The sequence below is a fragment of the Toxotes jaculatrix genome, chromosome 14 (genome assembly GCF_017976425.1).
Source record: "Toxotes jaculatrix isolate fToxJac2 chromosome 14, fToxJac2.pri, whole genome shotgun sequence".
Taxonomy (NCBI): Eukaryota; Metazoa; Chordata; class Actinopteri; family Toxotidae; genus Toxotes; species Toxotes jaculatrix.
The window spans coordinates 25,100,828-25,124,786 of NC_054407.1; the positions used below are offsets into that span (position 1 = coordinate 25,100,828).

The following is a 23,959-nucleotide window of genomic DNA, read 5'->3' on the forward strand; positions in this document are numbered from 1 at the left end:
TAAACGTCAGCTTGCTCGGCGTGTGCCGTGAAGTCCGGACACACACATCTGCTGAATGTTCCAGAGCTTTCAGCCGCTGTGGGTCGTATCAGATCATGAGGAGGACGAGCTGGAAGCTCCCACGTCTCAGACTTGAGGCGTTTCTGTGGACATCGGGCTTGGTTTTGGAGCCTGGCAGTCCTGTGCAGCGTTTTATAAATCTCTGTGCGAGCGAGGCAGCGTGTCGACGTGGAGAGATTTACCTGCATAAACAGCAGCAGCATGTTCTGGGCAGATGTGAGGAACCCCTGCAGTAGCACATGCCTTCCCTGTCGTTGCCTAGCAACCTCCGGGCTCCTGACACGCAGTGCTATCCCACCGCCTCCCTGATTACTGCCTCAGACGCACACGTTAACATACATGAACATGAACACATACACCCCAGAATGTAGACGTACACTGAGCAGCGTTTTAAATCTGTCACATCATGTTCTCCAATCACATGACAATGAAAATGTGTTTAGTATGTGGGAGTGATGAGCTGAGAGAGAGGGAACACTGGTGGACTCAGGTGGACTCAGGTGGTCTCAGGTGGTCTCAGGTGGACTCAGGTGGACTCAGGTGGTCTCAGGTGGTCTCAGGTGGACTCAGGTGGTCTCAGGTGGTCTCAGGTGGTCTCAGGTGGACTCAGGTGGTCTAAGGTGGTCTCAGGTGGACTCAGGTGGTCACAGGTGGACTCAGGTGGTCTCAGGTGGACTCAGGTGGTCTAAGGTGGTCACAGGTGGACTCAGGTGGTCACAGGTGGACTCAGGTGGTCTCAGGTGGTCTCAGGTGGACTCAGGTGGTCTCAGGTGGACTCAGGTGGACTCAGGTGGTCTCAGGTGGACTCAGGTGGACTCAGGTGGACTCAGGTGGACCCAGACTCCAGTCCAGATGATGGATAATGTTGATCTGTATGTGGAAATGGAGAAAGTGAACGAGCTCAGCAGATCAGTTTAGAAGGTGATGACAGGTCAGTGTAACTGGTGTTTCTGCTGAAATCATGTGGACAGAACGTTGTTCAAATGTCCACGTGACGACTGGGACAGGTCTCTGGAATCAGTCCTCCCGTTCTCACTGGACTTTAAAAGATTATAAGACGTTAATCTGAGCGTATTGTGTTGTCCTGACGTGTTCTGATCATTTCATCCATCTCTTCAGTGTGATGTCACCGTGGTGACAACATTCAGCCTGAGCTGACCCAGAATCAGATGTTGTGTGAGGCTTCTCTCTGTGAAGCTCAGTGATTGGATGTCTGTGAGGACCTGATGTTTTCTGACACAGCTGTTTGTCTTTCACGCCGATCTGAGACCGAGGGACTCTGATGTTCAGTCACAGACGAGAGTTTTACATAAGAAAAGCTGAACATCAGCAATTTTTCCTTTGTCACCTGGAGAGCTGTACTGTCATGTGACCTTGTGGTTTGATTTTTTTATTCATCCTGAACTTTGTGTAAAACGTCTCGAGTTGTTCTGTCATTGGAGCAAGGCAGTAACACTGGCAGGGTCGGTGGTTCCATTCCTCCACGCTGCAGCTGTGTTCCCGGCTGGTTTGGGTAATATCTGAGCGGCGTGCGTCCCCACAGAGCGTGGGCAGGTGTCACCTGCAGCCCGCTGCAGGTTAGTGACCCGTGAAACAGCTCACCTGAGTCAGCGTTGGTTGGTCAGAAGAAGTGGAGTTAGAAAGAAGTGAGCTCCCCAGACCTCCCACATTTGCTGGAGAGGAGTCTGTGAATGGGTTTGTTTTTCCAGCAGCAGCGTTGGATGCTGGAGAGGGAAAGATCTGGAAACGCTCCTCCCACCAGAGCACGGCTCTCCTTTTAAATCCACTTATGAAATCAGACCTCTGTCCGACGGCACGGCGCCCGCTGTCATGGCAGCGCTCGGATGTGGGGTTATTCTTTTACGTTGTATTAAGAATTTTCCCATTCATAATTTACCCAGTGTGAAGCTGGTAATACGACGTTTGGGACCAGTAGTAAAATTATAGTATTTTCAGTAAACTCCATCTAATACTGAAAATTGGAAAAAAAAAAACAGACATTATTAATGAGGATTTCTTAAATTAGTGTTTTTGTTGAGTTGTTGACCAATATCTGTAGTATGTTGGACATTCTATAGCTGTGGACAATCTGTGTCATGGAGACATTTTATGTTAGTGACCAGGAGATTTTTCCTCTGGCGCCATCCTCAGGACAAACTGTACGTTTTGGTTCCATGACAGGGACAGAGGCTCAGCAGCTCGTGGCTCAGCAGCTCGTGGCTCAGCAGCTCGCGGCTCAGTCCTGAGCAGACAGGTGTCGGGTCTTTATCTTCAGCAGAGGCTTAACGCCGCTGCAGAGAATATCCCAACGAAAGCTGCAGCTTCCCGCCTGCCGCTGCGAACCGCCGCTCCTCGTCGCATGCCTCCCTCGCTGCCGACGCTGACATCCACGTCGCTGTGTCTGAATCCGGGGACGACATTGATTATTCATGCGCCCAGTGGAGCCACCACCCCCAAGCTGACATGTGCCGTGCTCACTGAAGCCAATTAATTGGCAGGGGAACGAGAGAAGACGAGAGGGAGGGTGTCACAGAGAGTGGGAGGGGTGAATGGAGAAAGAAAAGAGGGGGTGTTATTGGAGGGAGGTGGTGGAGCCTGAGTAACAGGATTGAGTTTGGATCTGTTGCTGTCGCTGTGCAGAGCGTGAACCAGCCTGTGCAGATCTGAAGGATCTATCCATCATTTATTATTTAACCTCCTCCTCCTCCAACAACTGGGAATCTCCTCCAGGAAGATGACCGCACATTACCCTGGGCAGGAGTTCACCTCCAAGGCCATGAACGGCGCAGAGAAGAAGCTGCCGCGGGTCGACATCAACCTGCAGGAGTCCATCGCCCACCTGCACCCGCTCCAGAGGCAGCACGCCATTGAACTCCACCGACAGCAGCAACAGCAGCAGCCAAACCGGCCGCAGGTCCAGGCGTCCGTGTCCACGTTTACCGCCTGCACCGTGCCGGCGTCCTGCCGAGCTCGCAGTCGCTTCCTTAACCTGCGGGACAGCGTCAAAAAAAGCCCGACAAAGAGTACCGCCAAAGTCCTCAGCAGCAGCCACGCAGCCAACAGGCCACAGATTCCCTGGGTGCCCTTCTCCTTCACTAAGGTACCTCAGCATCAGTGGAACGTGGCGTGGCTCTGTTAGAAGCTGTGGTTCCAGAGACACTGAAGCGTGAGGTCTGAGAACCGGCTGCTGAGGGCCGCTCTGGGTTCTGTGGGTTCGGTGTGACTCCAGTCAAACTGTGTCACACCGTGTTTGACGGTAGAAAGGGACGTGTAGAGAGACGGGTTTGTGTTTGTCACACAATGTGCTCACTTTGTTTACAGTCTAATTTCTGATGTTTCCGTCGCCAGGTAACATCCTGTGTGTGATGTAGGTCTGAGGATTTAAACAGAGCTGTCCCACCTGTCAGAGGACACGGAGCCGACGGCCGCGTCTCTGTCAGCGAACTGATGGAGATGTAAATGATGAATAGCTGAGTGAGAGCCGGCTGCACATGGACAGGGGTGTGACAGTGTGTGTGTGTGTGTGTGTGTGTGTGTGTGTGTGTGTGTGTGTGTGTGTGTGCGTGTGTGTGTGTGTGTGTGTGTGTGCGTGTGTGTGTGTGTGTGTGCGTGTGTGTGTGTGTGTGCGTGTGCGTGTCCTGTTACTACAGCGTGTCACTTTATGGGGAATCAATACAGAAAGTCCATGTGTGACTGTGCTGTGTCCCTGCAGCGGAAGCTCATCTCTCTGCTCCTGATCTCTCCATCGTCCATCAGCTTTCACTCTGCTGTTTATTCATTCATGTTTTTCTCAGTGAGCTTCTGTTTTTTCCTCGTGTGTATTGTTTTACATGTTTGGTCCGTGTTGCTCTGCAGCCGATGGTTGTGCTGTACTAATGGTTTGGTTGGTTTTAGTGCTGTAACAGTTGCCTCTGTTACAGGTTAACGTGAGCTGAGCTCAGTCACTGATCTGATTTCTGAGTCTGTGCTGAGAGAAACTTTCAGCCTGTTGTCAGCTGATTTTTAAACTTTCACATGTTGATAGTTGGTTTGATCATCTTTGTATGAACTGATTCACTGTGTGAGACTCAGTTTATGATTCAGCAGGTTTAAACTTGGTGGAGCGATGGGACGTTCTCCGGAGAACAACTCCTTAGATCCAGGAATTTCTTTCCTTAGCATTTGGGAGAATCACTTTTCAGCGTGTGGCTCGGTCTGTGGCCTTGGCCGAGGTGAGCGCCCTGCGGGGCGTCGTTCCAGGTTATTGATCGACTGATTGTTTTGGAATCATTTGTTTTGGACCAGGTCAGGCTCAGTAATCCCGGTTAGCTCATGGATCGTGGCGTTGGCGGTCTCCTTCACCACGAGCTCTTCCCTCTGTCCTTCTGTCTGTGCAGGCGCGCTCGCTCTCGGCCCGCAGACGTGTTAAATGAAAACCTAAACAGTCCTGTGTGTCGCTGCGTTAGTGGAAGCAGTTTGTGTTCTCTGGGAGCAATTAAGCCCCATTATCAGCAGCTTTCTGAGCGGCGCTGCAGATGTAGGGCTGCTGGATCAATGTGTTCGATGTGCGGGGCTAATTTTAGCGGCCGTTTGTTTTCCATGGGCTCAGGGTTCTGCTGCTGCTGCTGCACAACTATTTAGCCTCTTCACAGCGGCGCTTCCTGCCAGCAGCTTGGTGAGGCCCTGCTCTTGCGTAACAGAGGTCAGAGTGTTGAAGGCCGCCTCGCGCTCACGCTCACTCCTCTTCTCTGTGCTTTACAGGGTAAGCCATGGTTTTAAAAGGCAGCTCTGAGAGTAAAGGTGCAGGCCTCACAGAGGAAGAGTTTGGTTACTGCTGTTGATGTGAAAGGATGCAAACTTTGGACCTGTGTTCTACCTCAGAGATATTTTCTGACTCCACAGATACACCGAGCACAATGTTTTTCATCAGGGGAGACTGAGCTGAAGGTGAAAGGATGAAAATAAACGTTCATGTGATATCACGTGTATGTTCTGTCAAACATCCCCAGCTGACACCCCCTGACCTTTCCTACCTGAAACTCACAAATCAGACCTGCTGCTATGAGTTGGACGGTTAACAAAGTGACCTTTGACCTGTGTGCTGATGTCACTGCTGGCTGTCAGGGTTCATTCTCTGTGCTGTCCCAGATTTAAATACCTGCTGCTTTTGAATAATCCCAAAAAGGACATTCACCCTGTCCTGAGACTGTACGGAGGGACTGAGGATTTAACACACACACACACACACACACACACACACACACACACACACACACTCACACACACACACTCAGGTCAAACGGTATGGCTTTAATCTTCTTAGAGCAGCAGATGGGCAGAGTTTGTCACATCTGGATTGTCAGAAAAGTGTCAGGTAATCTGTCAATCACGGAGCGTCTTCCTGGGATTGGCCGACCTCCTGGTCCTCCTGGCGTGCGTGTCAGACTCCTCCCCGCTGGCACTTCAACATGATCAAAACAAACAGACACACGACAGGGGCGCGGATCACACTGAACACCTGTCGGTCAGCGTCCACACGCGTACATCCTCCACCTCCTGCTGTTCATCTGTGCTGCACTGTGTTTGTCTAACCTTTGACCCCTCATGCTATTGTTCAGCAGGCCGAGGCCGCCCCGCCTTCCTCTCCCATAATCCCCGTGATCCCAATCTCGCCAATCCCAGCCGAGACCACCGTCATCCCTCCGACGTCACAGGTTTTTTTGTTTTTGTTTTATTTGCCTCCACCTGTCTGTCTCTGTGCTCCATCCATCCACACCTTCATCTCTGCTTGTGTTTGGCTGCTCGTCTTTCTGTCACTGTTTAGAGTTTAGTTCCACGTCTGCCGTCCAGCTGTGGCTCTGATGAAGGGAGCAGATTAGAGATAGATAACAGTGGGAGAAATGCCACACTTCCCCCATTTGACTTTTAAGAGCCCATCTGGCTCGTCGCGGGCAGAAAGTGAGCGAGCAGCCGAGGCAGACGGAAACAGAACGAGCGAGTGAGCGAGGCAGAGATTGATTCAAGGCTAAAGGAAGAAGTGACGGAGCAGAAGCTCCACCCTGCAGCACCTGATTACATTGATTTTAGCCTTCATGCTTCAGCATTGCATCCTCTGCGGTGTGAAATGCCAGCGTGTGCGTACCGCTCTGTCCTCACTAATCTCTGCTCAAATCCACCCGCTTCCTGTTTTATCCTCAGTTGGTCTGTGGCATCATGAGGAGAGTAAGTCTGTAATGTCAGCGCTGCCTTTGATTTGCTGCACGGCGGACGGCTTGGGTTCAGTGTGTGTTGTGTGTTTGTAGGGGTGGAGCTTTGTGGGAGGTTGCTCAGGTTGTGTGTTTGGATGCAGGTGGGGTGGGTGGGGTGTTTTAGAGTGAAGAGGTTTCCTCTGACGCTGTGATGTGTCTTCTGTCCTCAGGCCAATCCTCCTCCTGTGGTGGTCAACACGGACAGCCTGGACACGCCTCCATACGTGAGTCCAGTCACACCATCAGGATGATTTGCCTCCTGCTGCTTCAGATTGTTGCTTCTGTGAAACATTTGTAGAAACTCAGTGAATTTCAGTGTCTCCAGAGGCAGTTAGCACACTGCATGTTATTTACTTGTAGTGTATAATTATGGATGAAATAACAGGAATTAGGTTGAAATGAGCCAAACAGAAAACAGGTAAAATTCTGCTGCTGCTTCACAAAGTGCCACGGTGTCGAATACAGACAGGGAATAAGGAGAAGTGATTTCTGTTCTGAGCTCCTCTCTGCCCCTTCAGACACCTCTGGAGCTTTGAAAGGCAAAAGATATTTGATCATTAGCTTCTATTCTGGAGTTTGTAGGTAGAAGTGAAAGTGAAGAATCATTTTTACTTTCGTCCTTCATGTTCGTCCAAAACCGGCTGATTGGTCGATGGTTTTTCCGGTTGGGGAAAAGCAGTGGGCGGCAATTTAGGGCTGCAAGATCTGGTGTTAGAGATGGGTTCAGCACTACTTACACATAGAACCATGGAAGATATGCCAAAGTGAAAAGCACCTTGTTCTGCTTCTTCCCTTTGGACTTATCGTCAGGTAGAAGGTTCCTGTAAAGTCGTCTGTTCGAGCCGTCGAGGCTCGTCTCTGCTGTCTGAACGGGACTCGCTCCTGACGTCAGACCAGTCTAAATGAAACCTGTGGCTCACCGTGTTAAACTCAGGAGTCGTAAGAGTTCATGAAAAGTGCAGCAAACTTCCCCTGCACTTTGGACTGAAAGTGTTTCAGCTACAACAGTTTCTGAGAATATGAATCAGCTGCTGATTTGCTGAAGTGACAGGTAACTGACACCTGGTGGCTGATAAACGTTGTGTGTGTGCAGGTGAACGGGACGGAGGCTGACTATGAGTACGAGGAGATCACGCTGGAGAGGGTAAGACAACGAGCAGCCGTCCTTTTTATTTCACAGAAAAATGACCCGGACTCCGTTTTAAAGATCCCACAGTTTGACTGGTTTCTGAATGCATCAGAGGACATAATGAATCGACTCCGTTAAACCGTCCAAACCTGTGTGTTTGTGATTGTCTCAGACAAACACAGACACACACAGTTCCTTTGTTTTAATCTGTAACTCTGCCTGTGGTGAAATCTTTTGGATCATTTTTATCTCTCTTACTTTTTTTCTCGTCCTAGTTCAGCTGTGGTTCTTCAAGTGCAGCGTACTAGAAATAAAAACCATCTCTGGCAGCTGAGTCCCACAGGAACCACAGCCTGTGTGTCTGTTGTCCTGTCTGTGGGCTTACAGCCTCGGGCTCAGGTGTTTTTTATGTGTTAGTAACAGGAGGTTAATCGTTGCAGGGCAGGTCTGATCATGTTCTTTATTTTTCTTCTTGCTCCACTGAATGTCTCCTGCTACAAACTCCGACATATTTGTGAGATGATTTTAAAGATTTATATGTTCAGTCTGAACCAAAGTGCTCAGAGCTGAGAGCCGCAGAGTGACGGGGACGTCCAAGTGCTGAGACACAGACAGACACACTGTTTTAGCTGCCTGAGAGATTTGTTGATAAGAAGAAGAATCTAGAATAAAACCAAACGTAACTTTTAAATGTAAATCCGTTTCTTCATCCCTCTGCTGGGGCATTTCTTGTTGGTGAGAAGAAAAATGCAGAATAACATCAGACACTTTATCTGCTGTCTGCGGTGTCCAGGGAAACTCGGGGCTGGGCTTCAGCATCGCGGGCGGCACAGACAACCCCCATATCGGTGAAGACCCCAGCATCTTCATCACCAAAGTCATACCGGGAGGAGCCGCCGCCCAGGACGGACGGCTCAGGTGAGACAGCACACATACACGCGGAGGACGCACTGATCTTATTTTGAAATAAAAACTGTTCCTGGGTCATGTGACCTGTGATTTTACTATTCGAACTAAACACCCAGAAACAGCTGTGATGAAATGACTTTCAAACTGCAGATTCTCCGACTCAGTCAGACTCAGAGAGACTCAGTCAGAGTCAGAGAGACTCAGTCAGACTCAGAGAGACTCAGAGAGACTCAGACAGACTCAGAGAGACTCAGAGAGACTCAGAGAGACTCAGACAGACTCAGACAGACTCAGAGAGAATCAGTCAGACTCAGTCAGACTCAGAGAGACTCAGAGAGACTCAGACAGACTCAGTCAGACCCAGAGAGAGTCAGTCAGACTCAGTCAGACTCAGAGAGACTCAGACAGACTCAGTCAGACCCAGAGAGAGTCAGTCAGACTCAGAGAGACTCAGACAGACTCAGAGAGACTCAGACAGACTCAGTCAGACCCAGAGAGAGTCAGTCAGACTCAGTCAGACTCAGAGAGACTCAGACAGACTCAGTCAGACCCAGAGAGAGTCAGTCAGACTCAGAGAGACTCAGACAGACTCAGACAGACTCAGACAGACTCAGAGAGACTCAGAGAGACTCAGTCAGACTCAGAGAGACTCAGTCAGACTCAGTCAGACTCAGACAGACTCAGTCAGAGTCAGAGAGACTCAGACTCAGACAGACTCAGAGAGACTCAGTCAGACTCAGAGAGACTCAGACTCAGAGAGAGTCAGTCAGAGTCAGAGAGACTCAGACTCAGACAGACTCAGTCAGACTCAGAGAGACTCAGTCAGACTCAGAGAGACTCAGTCAGACTCAGAGAGACTCAGACAGACTCAGAGAGACTCAGAGAGACTCAGACTCAGAGAGACTCAGTCAGACTCAGAGAGACTCAGAGAGACTCAGACAGACTCAGAGAGACTCAGAGAGACTCAGTCAGACTCAGAGAGACTCAGAGAGACTCAGACTCAGAGAGACTCAGTCAGAGTCAGAGAGACTCAGACTCAGACAGACTCAGTCAGAGTCAGAGAGACTCAGACAGACTCAGTCAGACCCAGAGAGAGTCAGTCAGACTCAGACAGACTCAGTCAGACTCAGACTCAGAGAGACTCAGAGAGACTCAGTCAGACTCAGAGAGACTCAGTCAGACTCAGAGAGACTCAGACTCAGAGAGACTCAGACTCAGAGAGACTCAGTCAGACTCAGAGAGACTCCACTTGAGAGGTGATGTGTTGTGTTTACATTTTGTTTCCACTGTGAACAAACACAAACATCAGTTATTGCAGAATTTAGTCTGATGGTTCAAAACCAGCAGTTTAGTTTTAGAATTTAAAGTTAAAGCTGGTGTCTGTTACCCAGAAACCCCTGCAGCGTCCCACTGCCTTTCACTGCTTCATTCATAATGCATCAGGCTGCCTGACACACCTGATCCGAGTGATGATGATGATGGGCTCTGGGATGAAGAGCGGCGGGCTCTCAGGTTGCTTTAAAAGCGAGTGAGGTTCATGTGTCAGTGTGAAGGTTCAGGTGGTTACAGAGGGTCTTTAACTTCAGGCTTTAAACTTCTGCTAACACTGAATTTATACATGAACTATTTAAATATGTGAATAAGTGGACGCACACGTTTCCTCAGGGTTAACACAAAAGTAAATTGTGTGTGTCTGTGTGTGTGTCTGTGTGTGTGTGTGTGTGTGTCTGTGTGTGTCTGTGTGTGTCTGTGTGTGTGTGTGTGTGTGTGTGTTTCAGGGTGAACGACGTCATCCTGAGAGTTAACGAGGTGGATGTTCGAGATGTGACCCACAGCCGAGCCGTGGAGGCTCTGAAGGAGGCCGGCTCTCTGGTCCGACTCTACGTCCGCAGGAGGAAACCCGTCTCTGAGAAAGTGATGGAGATCAAACTGGTGAAGGGACCCAAAGGTAGCAAACAGTCAGAGTGTGGTGCAGATATTCAGACTGCAGGTGTCGGAGCGAGCACACGATGTGGATGTGCTGTTGGGGGTGTAGCTGGATTGTCTCTGCGTGCTGAGGAGCTTTACTGAAATCCCTCAGGGCCTCGTGATTATTCAGACAAGAAGCCGGGCTCAAGAACAAAGCCTCGGTTTCCACGGAAACATCCTGAAAAATGCTCGTGTGCATGTATGTGCCCTGATTTGTACCCGTGTTAAATCGGCAGCAGCGTGTTTCAGTGGCAGGCGCAAGTCTCACTGTTTGTCCCCGTGAAGCATGTTGGTGCTGCGAGGCTGATCCGTCCCCTCGCTCTGTGTCCTGGTCCAGGTCTTGGCTTCAGTATAGCAGGCGGAGTGGGGAACCAGCACATCCCGGGCGACAACAGCATCTACGTCACCAAGATCATCGAAGGGGGAGCCGCACATAAAGACGGGAGGCTGCAGATCGGAGACAAACTGCTGGCTGTAAGGACTCGTCTTTTCATGTCCTAACAGCTTTTGTCCAAAATGTTCAGCCTGTGACAAAGAGGAGCTCCACATGAGGAGCACCAGGGCCTGAAAGCACAGGCTGAGCTGTGTGGGAGGCCGGTGTTTCCTGTAAAGACAGTCCTGTCCAAGACTGTCCACACCAGCGTCCAGTGCTGGAGAGAACGGGTTTAATGCCACTGAACACCAGTAGTTTATGTGTGTCCCTGTTCTCAGAGCCATGTGTGGTTTCCAGCTGTGTATAACGTGTATACTCCAGAGTTTTGGTTACAGCAGGTTACTCTGGATGCTTTCAGGTGAACAGCGCTTGCCTGGAGGAGGTGAGCCACGAACACGCCGTCACTGCCTTGAAAAACACTCCTGACGTGGTCTACTTGAAAGTGGCTAAACCCAACAGTGTCTTCATGAACGACAGCTTCGCCCCGCCAGACCTCACCAACTGTGAGTTCACTTCCTGCTTTTCCTTTTCCTTCCTGGCTTCCTGGGGTGACTGGGTGACTGTGTGACTGGGTGACTGTGTCACCCGAGGTGCTGCTGGTGTGTTGCTGGAGGTGAAAGGATGAAATATGATCCTGGAGGTCCAGGTGGAGTAACAGATCCATGAGTCTGAAGGTTTATCACACTGTGAAACAGGAGATCACAACACTAACACTAACTCAGACCCCGTCATGTCATTTTAAACTGGTCTCCATCAGTTTGTCCTCCAGTCGTCTTCCTCACCACGGCCAAACAAGGACATGAGGCCTGTGGTGGATCTTTCTGGTAGCACCACACAAACCAGATTAGCAGGTCCAGGTGTTTTTCAGAACCTTCTCCGACACAGTCAGAGCACGAACTCTGGACACTTAATGTGGAGACCCTGAAGGACAAACTGAACCTGGACTGATGAGAGCAGGGGGACTGACGTCCTTCTGACCCGTCTGTTCAGAGGGTGGTGGATCAGTCAGATCAAAGTACTGGATCTCGCTGATGCTAAACTCCAGTGGATCCAACTCTGGCATAAAGCTCATTCATCTGCAATGTTGCTCACATTTATCGAGGATCTGAATGTGATGCAAACAGAAGAGAAGCACCGAGCCACAATCAGCTAACAGCTCGTTTCCGTCTGCCGACGCAGGACGACAGGAGAAACACAAAACACTGAACCACAAAGTAAAATCACACGTTCACTCATGTCGCTGCTGCTGCCGGTCAGACGACTGTAAAGACGTTAAAGTCTGTGTCTTCAGCAGGTCGGCAGCATGTGTTGGTCTTATAACAGGATCCTAAAACAATCTGAGAGCAGCTGCTCAGAGACGGAGACTGAGCTGTAACAGTGAGACGGGACGCACACAGTCCACGGGACAAAGGACAAAAGCGTGATTGACTGGGATCGTTACAAACGTCCTGAGATAACTCCCAGCTGATCTGCAGCCGATCGATCAGACAGGCACTTCCTGTTTCCATCAGCAGAGCCGTGTTTACACCTGTCCTCAGCACACCTTTACAGGAAACCTCTCTGGACAGAGCCAGAGTTTCATGCTTGATGCCTGAAACACTAAATCTGTGAATGAATATCTTTAAACTCGCCTCTAAAGAGGTTTGCAGCTGTAAAAATAAAAAAACAAAGCCCCGGGTCATTTCTCACTCACCGGGTTTAGTTTCCGACCCCCCTCTGCGACTCCTGGCTTCGTCCAATCAGACGGTAACAGGAGCCTGACAGGTGAGCGTGGAGGAGGGCCTGAGCAGGTGTACGATCAGCTGGAGAGAAAGTGTAACGTCCGAGTTTCTGCTCACTGACACGAACGTTCAGTTTATCTGTTCTTCTTCTCTTTTCCATCGTGTGATCTGACGCTTTAACCTGCTCTGCCTGTCTGCGTCTGTTTCAGCGTACTCCCAGCACATGGAGAACCATATCAGCCCCCCCAGCTTCCTCGGCCAGCCCCTGCCCCCTCCAGCATCCTCGGGGCGCTACTCCCCGACCCCGAAGAGCATGCTGGGAGACGACGATGTCACCCGGTGAGGATAAATCACTGTGAAGCTTCACTGACTCTGACACAGAACGAGTTAAACGATATATTGGCCGATTTTTTTAAACATAAATACAAAACATGAACAAACTGTGACCAATACGTGTGATTAATGAGACGTGATGGTTGTAAATGATATGATACATTCAAACTGTATTTTACTGCAAATTAAATTATAACGTTATTAATTAGTCACAAATACAACAAAATATATTGAAGTTGAAGCCGATGGTGGGTCAGAGGAACGCTGGATCACCAACCAGGCAGAGTCCAGGGGACTCTCAGGGTGCCGGCCCTCAGGAGAGGGGCCCTGTGAAATGTGTCCCTGTTCGTCTGTGGAGGAAACATAGACGTTCTGCCCTCTGCTGGTTCAAGCCTGCAAATGCACACAGCACCATCAGCTCTCAGGTTTTACTCCACCTGAGAAGAACGAGTTTGTGTTTGTTCACCAAAGTAAAAGTTGTGTAAGTGTGAAAACGTGACACTGCAGCAGGAAACGCTCGTGTTCCCTGCTTCTTACCTGCATCTCACCTGTTTTCATCATCTCTGTCCTGTCTGTGAGCTCACCTGACTTCAGGGTGATTGACAGTTGCTGTCTGCCGTGTGGTCCAACAGGGAGCCCAGGAAGGTGGTGCTGCACAGAGGAGCGACGGGACTGGGCTTCAACATCGTGGGCGGAGAGGACGGAGAGGGGATCTTCATCTCCTTCATCCTCGCCGGAGGACCAGCGGACCTCTGTGGAGAGCTGAGGAAAGGAGACAGGCTGGTCTCTGTACGTACACACTGAGTGTTCGTCAGTCTCACGATGCAGCAGAACCAGAGATCCTGTTTGATTCCACACATTCATCTGTGTGTGTGTGTGTTGGTGTTTTCAGGTGAACGGGGTGGACCTCCGAAACGCCACCCACGAGCAGGCCGCCGCCGCCCTGAAGAACGCGGGACAGACGGTGACCATCATCGCCCACTACAGACCAGAGGGTGAGACACCTGCACACACCTGCAGGGCCAGTCACCTGATCACTAGAGGAATCAGGATGTGAACTCCTCTGAAACCATCTGTTCTTCTGCGCCGCCTTTGGTGGGAAGATCAGAGGTTTCAGGTTGTCTGATCCGAAAGCAGCTTCACGGTCGTGGTTTCTCGTCAGACGTTCTGCTTTTCTGTTTCTGGCTGATTGAAGTCAGAGTTTAAATCTGGAACATGTGGAGGCTCCTGTGTGCTGGTCACACGCTGACCCTGGGGAAACTTTGTTTACATGAACATAAATAAATGAGGACAAAGCTGCATGTTCTGGATCAACTCTGAACTTTGTCTTCCTGTTCAGAGTACAGTCGGTTTGAGGCAAAGATCCACGACCTGAGAGAGCAGATGATGAACAGCAGCATCAGCTCTGGATCTGGATCTCTGCGGACGAGTCAGAAGAGATCGCTGTACGTCAGGTGAGATGAGCGCTCACCTGACAGACTCCCGCCTCCCACAGACCATGATTTATGGATCTGATGCGTGGGCACATTCAGAAATATCAAAGTTCAGATGAAAATACAAAACACATACTGAATTATTCTTATATTTCTGTACTATTCTATTTGATGGATGTATTTACTAAATATAATTTTATAATCAGTTATTTAAACAAACATTAACTTTGTTGTAAATGAATTTTTAAAGTATTCTTCTAATTTTCATGAATGTTTCATGGATCTGTAGAAAAAATGCTTAAATAAAGTTTAGTCCAGTTTAAAATCGGAAAAGATAAGTTTATGAAAACATTATTATTAAATGAATAATGTTTAATGAATGTATTTATCGTGTGTTTGTGGATCAGAGTTCTGTTTGACTACGATAAGACCAGAGACTCCGGTCTGCCCAGTCAGGGACTCAACTTTAAGTTCGGAGACATCCTTCACGTGGTGAACGCCTCCGATGACGAGTGGTGGCAGGCCAGGCAGCTGACGGCGCAGGAGGGGGTGGAGGGGGAGGTGGGAGTCATCCCGAGCAAGAGACGGTCAGTCACACACACACACACACACACACACACACACACACACACACACACAGAGTCTGATATTATTTCACTGAATTCCTCTGAATCTCTGTGATGATCACAAACTGTTTTCAGTCCTGAAACAAACTGAGCAGCGTGAACGTATGAAAGGTTAAATAAACGTATCAGACACATGACGTAGCAGCTGGAGTCTGCTGACTTTACTCCATCCAAACAGGAGGTGGTGTTACAGACAGGGAACTTTGACCTTTGCCTTTAATTAAAGCAGAGATTATTTATAAAGCCCAACATCACACATTACAAACACAAGCTGCCTGTTCACTGTCTCTGCTGACCTTTGACCTTCTGTCCTGTTTGACCACAGGGTTGAGAAGAAGGAGAGAGCGAGATTAAAGACGGTGAAGTTCAACGCAAAGTCTCGAGACAGAGGGGTGAGTCTCTGATCTCAGATCTGATCCCTGATCTGATCCATGATCTCTGGTCTCTGATCCCTGATCTCTGATCTCTGATCTCTGGTCTCTGATCCCTGATCTGATCCCTGATCTGATCTCTGATCTGATCTCTGATCCCTGATCTCTGATCCCTGATCTGATCCATGGTCTCTGGTCTCTGATCTCTGGTCTCTGATCTCTGATCTGATCTCTGATCTGATCTCTGATCCCTGATCCCTGATCTGATCCATGGTCTCTGGTCTCTGATCTCTGGTCTCTGGTCTCTGATCTCTGGTCTCTGATCTCTGGTCTCTGGTCTCTGATCCCTGATCTGATCTCTGATCTGATCTCTGATCTGATCTCTGATCCCTGATCTGATCCATGGTCTCTGGTCTCTGGTCTCTGATCTCTGATCTCTGGTCTCTGGTCTCTGGTCTCTGATCTCTGATCTCTGGTCTCTGGTCTCTGGTCTCTGATCTGATCCCTGATCTGATCCATGGTCTCTGGTCTCTGGTCTCTGATCTCTGATCTCTGGTCTCTGATCTCTGATCTCTGATCTCTGATCTCTGGTCTCTGATCTCTGGTCTCTGATCTCTGGTCTCTGATCCCTGATCTGATCTCTGATCTGATCTCTGATCCCTGATCTGATCCATGGTCTCTGGTCTCTGATCTCTGGTCTCTGATCTCTGGTCTCTGGTCTCTGATCTCTGGTCTCTGATCTCTGGTCTCTGATCCCTGATCTGATCTCTGATCTGATCTCTGATCCCTGATCTGATCCATGGTCTCTGGTCTCTGATCTCTGGTCTCTGGTCTCTGATCTCTGGTCTCTGGTCTCTGATCTCTGGTCTCTGATCTCTGATCTGATCTCTGATCCCTGATCTGATCCATGGTCTCTGGTCTCTGGTCTCTGATCTCTGGTCGCTGGTCTCTGATCTCTGATCTCTGGTCTCTGGTCTCTGGTCTCTGATCTCTGATCTGATCTCTGATCTCTGATCTGATCTCTGATCTGATCTCTGATCCCTGATCCCTGATCTGATCCATGGTCTCTGGTCTCTGATCTCTGGTCTCTGATCTCTGGTCTCTGATCCCTGATCTGATCTCTGATCTGATCCATGGTCTCTGGTCTCTGGTCTCTGGTCTCTGATCTCTGGTCTCTGATCTCTGATCTCTGATCTCTGATCTCTGATCTCTGGTCTCTGGTCTCTGATCTCTGGTCTCTGATCTCTGGTCTCTGATCTCTGGTCTCTGATCTCTGGTCTCTGATCCCTGATCTGATCTCTGATCTGATCTCTGATCCCTGATCTGATCCACTGTCACTGATCTGGTCTCAGATCAGTGACAGTGGATGTTAGCCTCACAGCTGATGATGAACTGATGATATGTGTCATGTATGTAAACTTAGAGCAGCCTCTGTAGACTGATGTGATGTTTGCATGGTTTAGTTCTGAGGTCAGAGTTTCTCTGCGTGTTAGAAACGTCACGTCTGTCAGACTGTGTGAGCTGCAGCCACCTGATCTCCACCTGATCTCCACCTACTAATGAGTGTGTTTGACTAATGTTTGATCAGCTGACCAGTTAACAGCATGTTGTTGTTGTCGAGCTCTGAGGCTTTTTCTTCTTCAGCGCTCGAACGTCTCCGCAGCCAAACCGCAGCAGCGCCTCCCCAGCGCCTTTAAACCGTGTGTCGCTTTAACACGCGTCGCCAGAACGCCTCGCCCGGCGCCGCCCGCCGGCCCGGCCTCTAACACGGCAGCCTGACGGTGGGAGGAGAAAAAAAAACATCATGCATGACCGGTCCCTCCTCCCTCCTCACACAGAAACGCTTGACATTGATGTCTGACTGTCTGCTCCTCCTCTTCCTCCTCCTCCTCCTCACCACTCACCCCTCCCGTCCCGCTCTCTCCTGCTGGATAACGCTGACGTGCAGCATGTGGTCTAACTACTCCTGTTCAGTGTTTATGATGCAGACAGCTCAGGGACAGCTCAGGGACAGAGACGTCAGAGGAGCAGGAATCGCACTTACACGGCACTAATCATTACCCACGGAGAGCTGGGCCCAGCTCTGCGGCGGCGTGGAGCTTTTAATAATAACAATAATAATAAATAATGTAGTTAAACATCTGTTGATTGATCCTAGAGTCCGAGTGACGGTGGGACACGTGTTCATCCGCGTGTCTGTGTCCGGGTGACGTCACCTAAATCACCTGCAGAGTGAATGATCACGTGAACACCGTCAGCTCTGATGACCGCAGCCTCGGCTTGTAGCTGCCGTGTCTCTGCATGTCACCTGCATGTTGCCTTCACTGCCGCTGCGTTAAAGTCAGCGTCTCAGACAACAACAGGGACTTCCAGGGTCAGTTTGTGTCCCGAGCCCAGGCTGCAGGACATGTGCACACACAGTGGTTCAGCAGACGTCTGAGTCTGATCTCTTACATCTTTAACCACGAACAGCAAAGTAAAATGAAATCACTTTAACTTTCTCTGATGTTCAGCTGTAGCATCTTGTTATTAGAAAAATAAAATGGCCGCTGACCTGAAGCCGGCTCAGCACCTGGTTGATTTTAGTCTCTGATTAAAATGAGCAGGTAGAAGAATGTGTGAAACTCAGCTTCCTCAGCTGTAACTCTGATCTGTGTCCTCTGCAGATGTGTCCTCAGCTGTAACTCTGATCTGTGTCCTCAGCTGATGTTTAAACCTCAGCGTTAGCTCAGACTCAGACAGAAGCTTCTCATTCTGCCCAAACCTCCCCTTCTTCCTCCTCTTTTTTTGCTCCACCCTCCTCCTCCTCCTCCTCCTCCTCCTTCTCCTCCTCCTCCTTCTCCTCCTCAGCAGTCTCTCAATGACAAGCGTAAAAAGAACCTCTTTTCCCGAAAGTTTCCGTTCTACAAGAGCAAAGAGGCGAGCGAGCAGGAGACCAGCGACGTCGACCGTAAGTACCGGCGCGGCGGGGGAGGCGGGGTGGGCGGTCTGTCTGTGTGGAAGGCGACTGGTCAGCGACAGGAAGAGAGGTCAGCTGGTGGCGGCGCGCTGCACACGCACCGGTCATCACGGCAGCAGGGCCCGGCCAAAACAATGTGGGATGGGGTGAAACGGGGGGTGAAACGCCGCCCTGCAGCCCTGATGGCCGCTGCGCTCCCTCTGCTCTCTCTGTCTGTCGCTGTAACTCAGTAACTTTGTTTTTGTGGTTGTTTTCTCCTCGTTGTTCTCTCGGCTCCGCTGACCTCAGGACATCAGTGAGGACATGCTGTCCAAAGGCCACAGTAAGTGTGTCCCCTCACCTCACCCCCCCCCCCCCCCCCCCCCCCCCTCCCCTTCGTCTCCACCAGGATCCACTTTCAGCCTGAAACCAGGGTTTGGTCAAACTCTTTGGTGCATGAAATAAAAATATCGTAAAGATTTTCAGCTCAGAGTCAGGAAAAGAAAAACAGAATCAGATTTGAAGTCACTGTATTTTACCATCGTATGATTTTAATGTAAATCCTCTAAATCAGTTTGGACTCAGTCATTACATCGTTTTATCCAAACCAGCTGGGAACCGGGGGAGCAGAGCATCAGCTCCGGGAATATTTCTGATTTTACAGAAACAGCTAAAAAGATCAGAGGCCGTCGCGTGTGCTGAGACACGAACATGAAATATTCAGACAACTCTGAAAACTCTGAGACAAAGTTCAAACAGCAAACACCTGCTTCAGCTGTCAAAGCTCGAGCGGTCCCGTGTTTTCTGACCATCACTGAAGCTGGTTCCTGGTGGACAGGTAAACCTTCCCCTCCTTTCCTTCCACCTTCTTCTTCCTCACCACCACCATCGAGGATCCAGACCAGAGCTCCGCCTCTTCACTCTGTCACAACACTGTCACAGAAAAATCACACGTTCATCGGTACAGACCCCTGGGTGCAGCCCCTCCCAGCTCAGGTTCACCATCTCACCTGTGGAGTCCAGCTCTCACACCCACAGTGTTCATGCACCACACCTGGAAATGTAACTGTACGGGAACATGAATGAGTCAAATCCACAGCCACTGCTCAGTAAACAATAAGTCTATTATCAGAAATGCTGCTGAGTGGTTTCCCGTCAGTCAGCGGGACTTAACGTGGCTTTAACACGTGACCCTGCAGACAGGTGGTTCCATTCATCCTGTCCTGTCCTGTCCCGTCCCGTCCTGTCCTCTGGGACTCAGCGGCGTGTGGACACGGGCTTTGAGGAACGATCCTGAACATCGACTCTCAGCTGGAGTTTGTTGCCGTTTTGTTGAAATCAGACTGAATATTTGAGTCGCTGTGATCGGGCGCGCGCCTGCAGATCACGGCTCCGCGCAAAGCATTATGGGACAGCGCTGCTCGCGGCTGACCCGCTGTGTCCTGTGTTTTGTTGTGATTGCAGAACACGTGACGTCTAACGCCAGCGATAGTGAGAGTAGCTACCGTAAGTGTGACGCTCCGCCGCCGACGCTGACGTCCAGTGTGACCTCTGACCCTGCTAACTGCTAACGCCCTCACTGAAGAGTAAATTACTGAGCACAAACTCTGCTGATTGGCCAATAACAGCATGACCTCACACACAGTTTACCTCCCTGCTAACGCTCCTGAACGCTGCAGTAAAGCTGTGTGTGTGTGCGTGTGTGCGCGTGTGTGTGTGTGTGCGTGCGTGCGTGCGTGCGCGCATGCGTGCGTGATTTCTGTAATCAGATTACAGGAATTAACTGCGTCAGACTCATGAATCTAAAACCGGATGTGTTTTCCAGCTGGTTCCGGTTTGTGTTTGTCGGTTTGTTCTGCTGCTTCGATGCTTTTTGTGTTTTGGATTGAACAGGAATTTATTTATTTATTTATTTATTTATTAAACACACACATTAAATCAAAGCACAACATCCAGTGAGTGACTGTAACATCAGACTAACACGATGAACCTCATCTCTTCATCCCTCACTCTGTAACTCGTCTTCATGCTGCTGTTAAACACTGCAGACTAACTGTCCTCTGTGTGTGTGTGTGTGTGTGTGTGTGTGTGTGTGTTTCCAGGTGGACAGGAGGAGTATGTTCTGTCGTATGAACCCGTCATTCAACAGGAAGGTAAGACACTTTATTTCTCTGACAGAAAGACACCCGGCTCAGGTCAGAGGCCTGTTTGTGTTCACTTTGAGTTTCTGGGTTTTGAAGGCGTGACGTGCGTCATCAGGTGCTTTATGATGCTCAGACAGACGACACTCAGCAGCGTCTCAGCACCGACCGGTGTACGAGTCCTGAGTCAGGTTCTGTGTGAGTCCGTCTGTCGGCTCTGATGTCTTCTGTTCCTCTCTGACAGTGAACTACACCCGTCCCGTCATCATCCTCGGTCCTATGAAGGACCGGATCAACGACGACCTGATCTCCGAGTTCCCCGACAAATTCGGATCCTGCGTCCCACGTACGTCCACTCGTATCTACAGCTTCCTGTTTAGCTGCAGCGTAGCTCACAAAAACAACCCAAAGAGTCGGTCGGGGACACGAAATCAGCTGAAAGAGCTGCCAGACTCTTGGTGTCATTGGTTTATCTGATCAGACACACTTTGATTTAAATCATGAAGTTCAGGACGCGACATCAAAGTAAAATAAATCGTTTTGTCCTCGTCCTCGCCCTCAGATACGACCCGGCCGAAGCGGGACTACGAGGTGGACGGCAGAGACTATCACTTTGTGGTGTCCAGAGAGCAGATGGAGAAAGACATCCAGGACCACAAGTTCATAGAGGCGGGACAGTACAACAACCACCTGTACGGAACCAGCGTTCAGTCGGTCCGAGAGGTGGCTGAGAAGGTACGGACGCCCGCTCGCTGTCCACGATGAGTGAAAACTCGAACAGGCCAAAACGTCTGTGGACACATCTCTGAGTCCACTCCACCCAGCATGCACCTGGAGACACAAGATATTATCTTGAATAAATAATAAATCATTATTTGTTTGTTGGTTAAATTTCACTCCAGACTCGTCACAGAATCGGAGTGAAATCACTTCCTGAATCTGGACATTTTAAAATCTGCTTCTCCCACAGAGTCTGATGTTTCTGCAGCTGTTTGGCTCATGTGCCTGTAAAAATACTGAATGTTTGTTGTTTTTTCATATATATCTAGAAACATACAGATCAGATGGATCTTCTTTTATTCTCATTTTAAAACAAAAAACATTTTAAGATAAAAATTCATGGTTTCACGAACGTTGAGTGAATCATCTGTAGTTTTGTGTGAGTGAAGATGACGACGTCGTGTTTTCGCCTCTTCCTCAGGGTAAACACTGCATCCTGGACGTGTCGGGGAACGCCATCAAGAGACTGCAGCTGGCTCAGCTTCACCCCATCGCCATCTTCATCAAACCCAAATCTGTGGAGAACATCATGTGAGTCCTGATCGTTTCCACACACACATCGTGGTTTCTTCTTCTGTGAAACTGAAACGAGGAAACGCTGACGGGATTTTCCTGGTCGTCCTGTTTTCTTCCTGCAGGGAGATGAACAAGCGTCTGACGGAGGAGCAGGGCAAGAAAACCTTCGACAGAGCCACCAAGCTGGAGCAGGAGTTCACCGAGCATTTCACAGGTGAGACGGCGCCGCTGCAGCGCCAAGCTCCTCCTCTGGGCTCGTACAGGTTTGGTTTTTACAGATTAAGTGGATATGATGTGTCACCAGCAGGTGGAACAGGACTCACAGTCTGATGTACACTCACACCTGCTCACCTGCTTATTGATGCAGTTATCTCATCAGCCAGTCATGAGGCAGCAGAGCAGGAGCTTCAGTTAATGTGTCTGAGTGTGAGGGTCCGGGCTGCTGTGTGAAAGCAGCAGTGACGCGATCCCACGTCGCTGTGACATCACTGTGACATCACTGTGACAATGCCTGTTGTGATTGGCTGAATTGATCGCAGCATGGGAGAAACTTAACCCTGGGATGAATAAATAAATCCCATGTCAGTAGAATTTCACTAACGCAGTGAGCACTTCATGAACACGTATTTCTCTGTGCGTGTGTGTGCGTGCGTGCGTGCGTGTGCGTGTGCGTGCAGCCATCGTGCAGGGCGACACTCTGGAGGAGATCTACGATCAGGTGAAGCAGATCATCGAGGAGCAGTCGGGTCCGTTCATCTGGGTTCAGTCGAAGGAGAAGTTATGAAGATCAAACTCTGCTCTGCTGCTCCTCTCTTTAGATTCAGTTTGTTTTATTTTGAAAAGTTCACCTGCAGACAGCCCCCCACCTCCCCCCCCTCACCCAACGCCACACAGCGGCTGATCCTTGACCCCTGACCCCTGACCCGAGTGTTGTTTCAGTTTGTATTTTTGCCTGAACCAGACGCCATCGTTTCCTGACCAGCAGAGAAAAGCACACAGGAAGTTTGATGACATCACTCTCCATATGGTACAGCTCCTTAACGTTTAAGGAGGGAAAACTTCAGGGGAGGGAAAGAAGAAGAGGATGAGTCTGTGGAAGTGGCACGAGGACGCGTACGAAGCAGATTTTACCTTTGTTTTTTTGTTTGTGACTTTTTTTCTTGCTTCCGGTCTCGTGCGGTTGACGGACGGAGTCTCAGTCTCAGGCAGCGTCCGTCGGTCCGGAAGAAGGCGGAGTCACAAAAAGCAAAACTTTGCACGTTTGAGCTTTAACAGCATGTCAGTTAATCCCCTGTTTACTTCCCATCAGCCCCTTCACCTCAACACCTGATGTCAAAGCTTTTCTCCTCCGTTCTGCGCTCATTTCATCTTTTTTTCTTTCTTTCTTTGCTTCAATCGATTCACGTTTAGTTTTATTCTTTGGCTCCTCACTGCTGCCGGACGATGTCAGGACGCTCTGCAGGGTTCCTGCTCTGCTGCCAGGGGGCGCTGTGCAGCTCCTACTGAAATCTGTCGCTCTTTAGATGGAAACGATTTTTAAAAATCAAATTACTGAAGAAAAATCACTTCATTAGGATTAATTCACTTTGGAAAATACTCCTTAAACATGTTCTTCAGACAGATGAGTGAAAACCGTTTGTACATTTCAGACGCGCAGCCTCGTCCTCTGATGAAGATGCAGCTGGAGACACCCACCCACAAGAGTCCCAGTTATTATGGGAAATTAGAAGAGAACGATCCCATAAGCATAAACTCTTGTAAACATGAGAAAACTTTTTAATTATTTCAGAAATAAGTTTTTTCATAATTATTCTGATTTTAAAAAGTCAGAATCATGAACCACGTTTTTCAGCGGTGAGATTTGCGTCAGATCAGATTTTGTCCCTGGTTTTAATTTTTTTTTTAACAGTGTAACAGCCCTCTGAGGCGAGTAAGAACCCCGCAGACGCCGCACGACGTCCGGCAGCATCGTCAGTGTCTTACCATGGCAACGATGTCGATCACGTGATTTGTGTGAGCGGACCTGGAGACCAGCTGCCACCTTCAGGTGTCCGCAGGTGTGTCCGAAACACGCAGACGATTATTGTACAATGAGATTTTGACAGATATTTAACCCTCGGTAAACTGCCTATTTTGTTATAATAAAAGTCTATATTGAACTTTACTTAAGCACTACTACTACGGGAATTATTTTCTTTGCATTGTTAATCATATATGAATAGAAAAGTATAAAGATATTTGAATATGAATATATATTTTTTCTTTTTCTTTGATCACCACCTCCTCTGTCTTTTAATTTTCTTTTTTAAGCATAATAAAAAAAACTTAACAAGAAAACAAAGTCACGCCCTCCTCTCTTCTTCTTCTTCTGTTT

At 49.3% G+C, this 23,959-nt stretch overlaps 1 protein-coding gene across 12 annotated transcripts in view; it reads left to right on the forward strand.

Moving 5' to 3' along the window:
• LOC121193423 (disks large homolog 1-like) overlaps nt 1-23,102 on the forward strand; it is a 65,610-nt gene extending 42,508 nt beyond the window's left edge. For 2 of the 12 annotated variants that reach the window (XM_041055703.1, XM_041055707.1), the window contains 21 exons: nt 5,658-5,753; nt 6,458-6,511; nt 7,381-7,431; nt 8,210-8,334; nt 10,104-10,273; nt 10,631-10,767; nt 11,085-11,229; nt 12,657-12,786; nt 13,413-13,569; nt 13,673-13,775; nt 14,120-14,234; nt 14,621-14,800; nt 15,165-15,231; nt 18,061-18,160; nt 19,613-19,654; nt 20,251-20,301; nt 20,534-20,635; nt 20,852-21,024; nt 21,491-21,600; nt 21,708-21,799; nt 22,263-23,102. In XM_041055703.1, the coding sequence (XP_040911637.1) occupies nt 5,658-5,753; nt 6,458-6,511; nt 7,381-7,431; nt 8,210-8,334; nt 10,104-10,273; nt 10,631-10,767; nt 11,085-11,229; nt 12,657-12,786; nt 13,413-13,569; nt 13,673-13,775; nt 14,120-14,234; nt 14,621-14,800; nt 15,165-15,231; nt 18,061-18,160; nt 19,613-19,654; nt 20,251-20,301; nt 20,534-20,635; nt 20,852-21,024; nt 21,491-21,600; nt 21,708-21,799; nt 22,263-22,369 (2,307 nt within the window). In that variant the 3' untranslated portion in view covers nt 22,370-23,102. Of the gene's footprint in view, nt 1-5,657; nt 5,754-6,457; nt 6,512-7,380; nt 7,432-8,209; nt 8,335-10,103; nt 10,274-10,630; nt 10,768-11,084; nt 11,230-12,656; nt 12,787-13,412; nt 13,570-13,672; nt 13,776-14,119; nt 14,235-14,620; nt 14,801-15,164; nt 15,232-18,060; nt 18,161-18,457; nt 18,492-19,612; nt 19,655-20,250; nt 20,302-20,533; nt 20,636-20,851; nt 21,025-21,490; nt 21,601-21,707; nt 21,800-22,262 lie in introns of all 12 variants that reach the window. The other 10 variants (XM_041055704.1, XM_041055715.1, XM_041055705.1 and 7 more) reach the window with 8 other exon arrangements.
• Nucleotides 23,103-23,959: the final 857 nt, after the last annotated feature.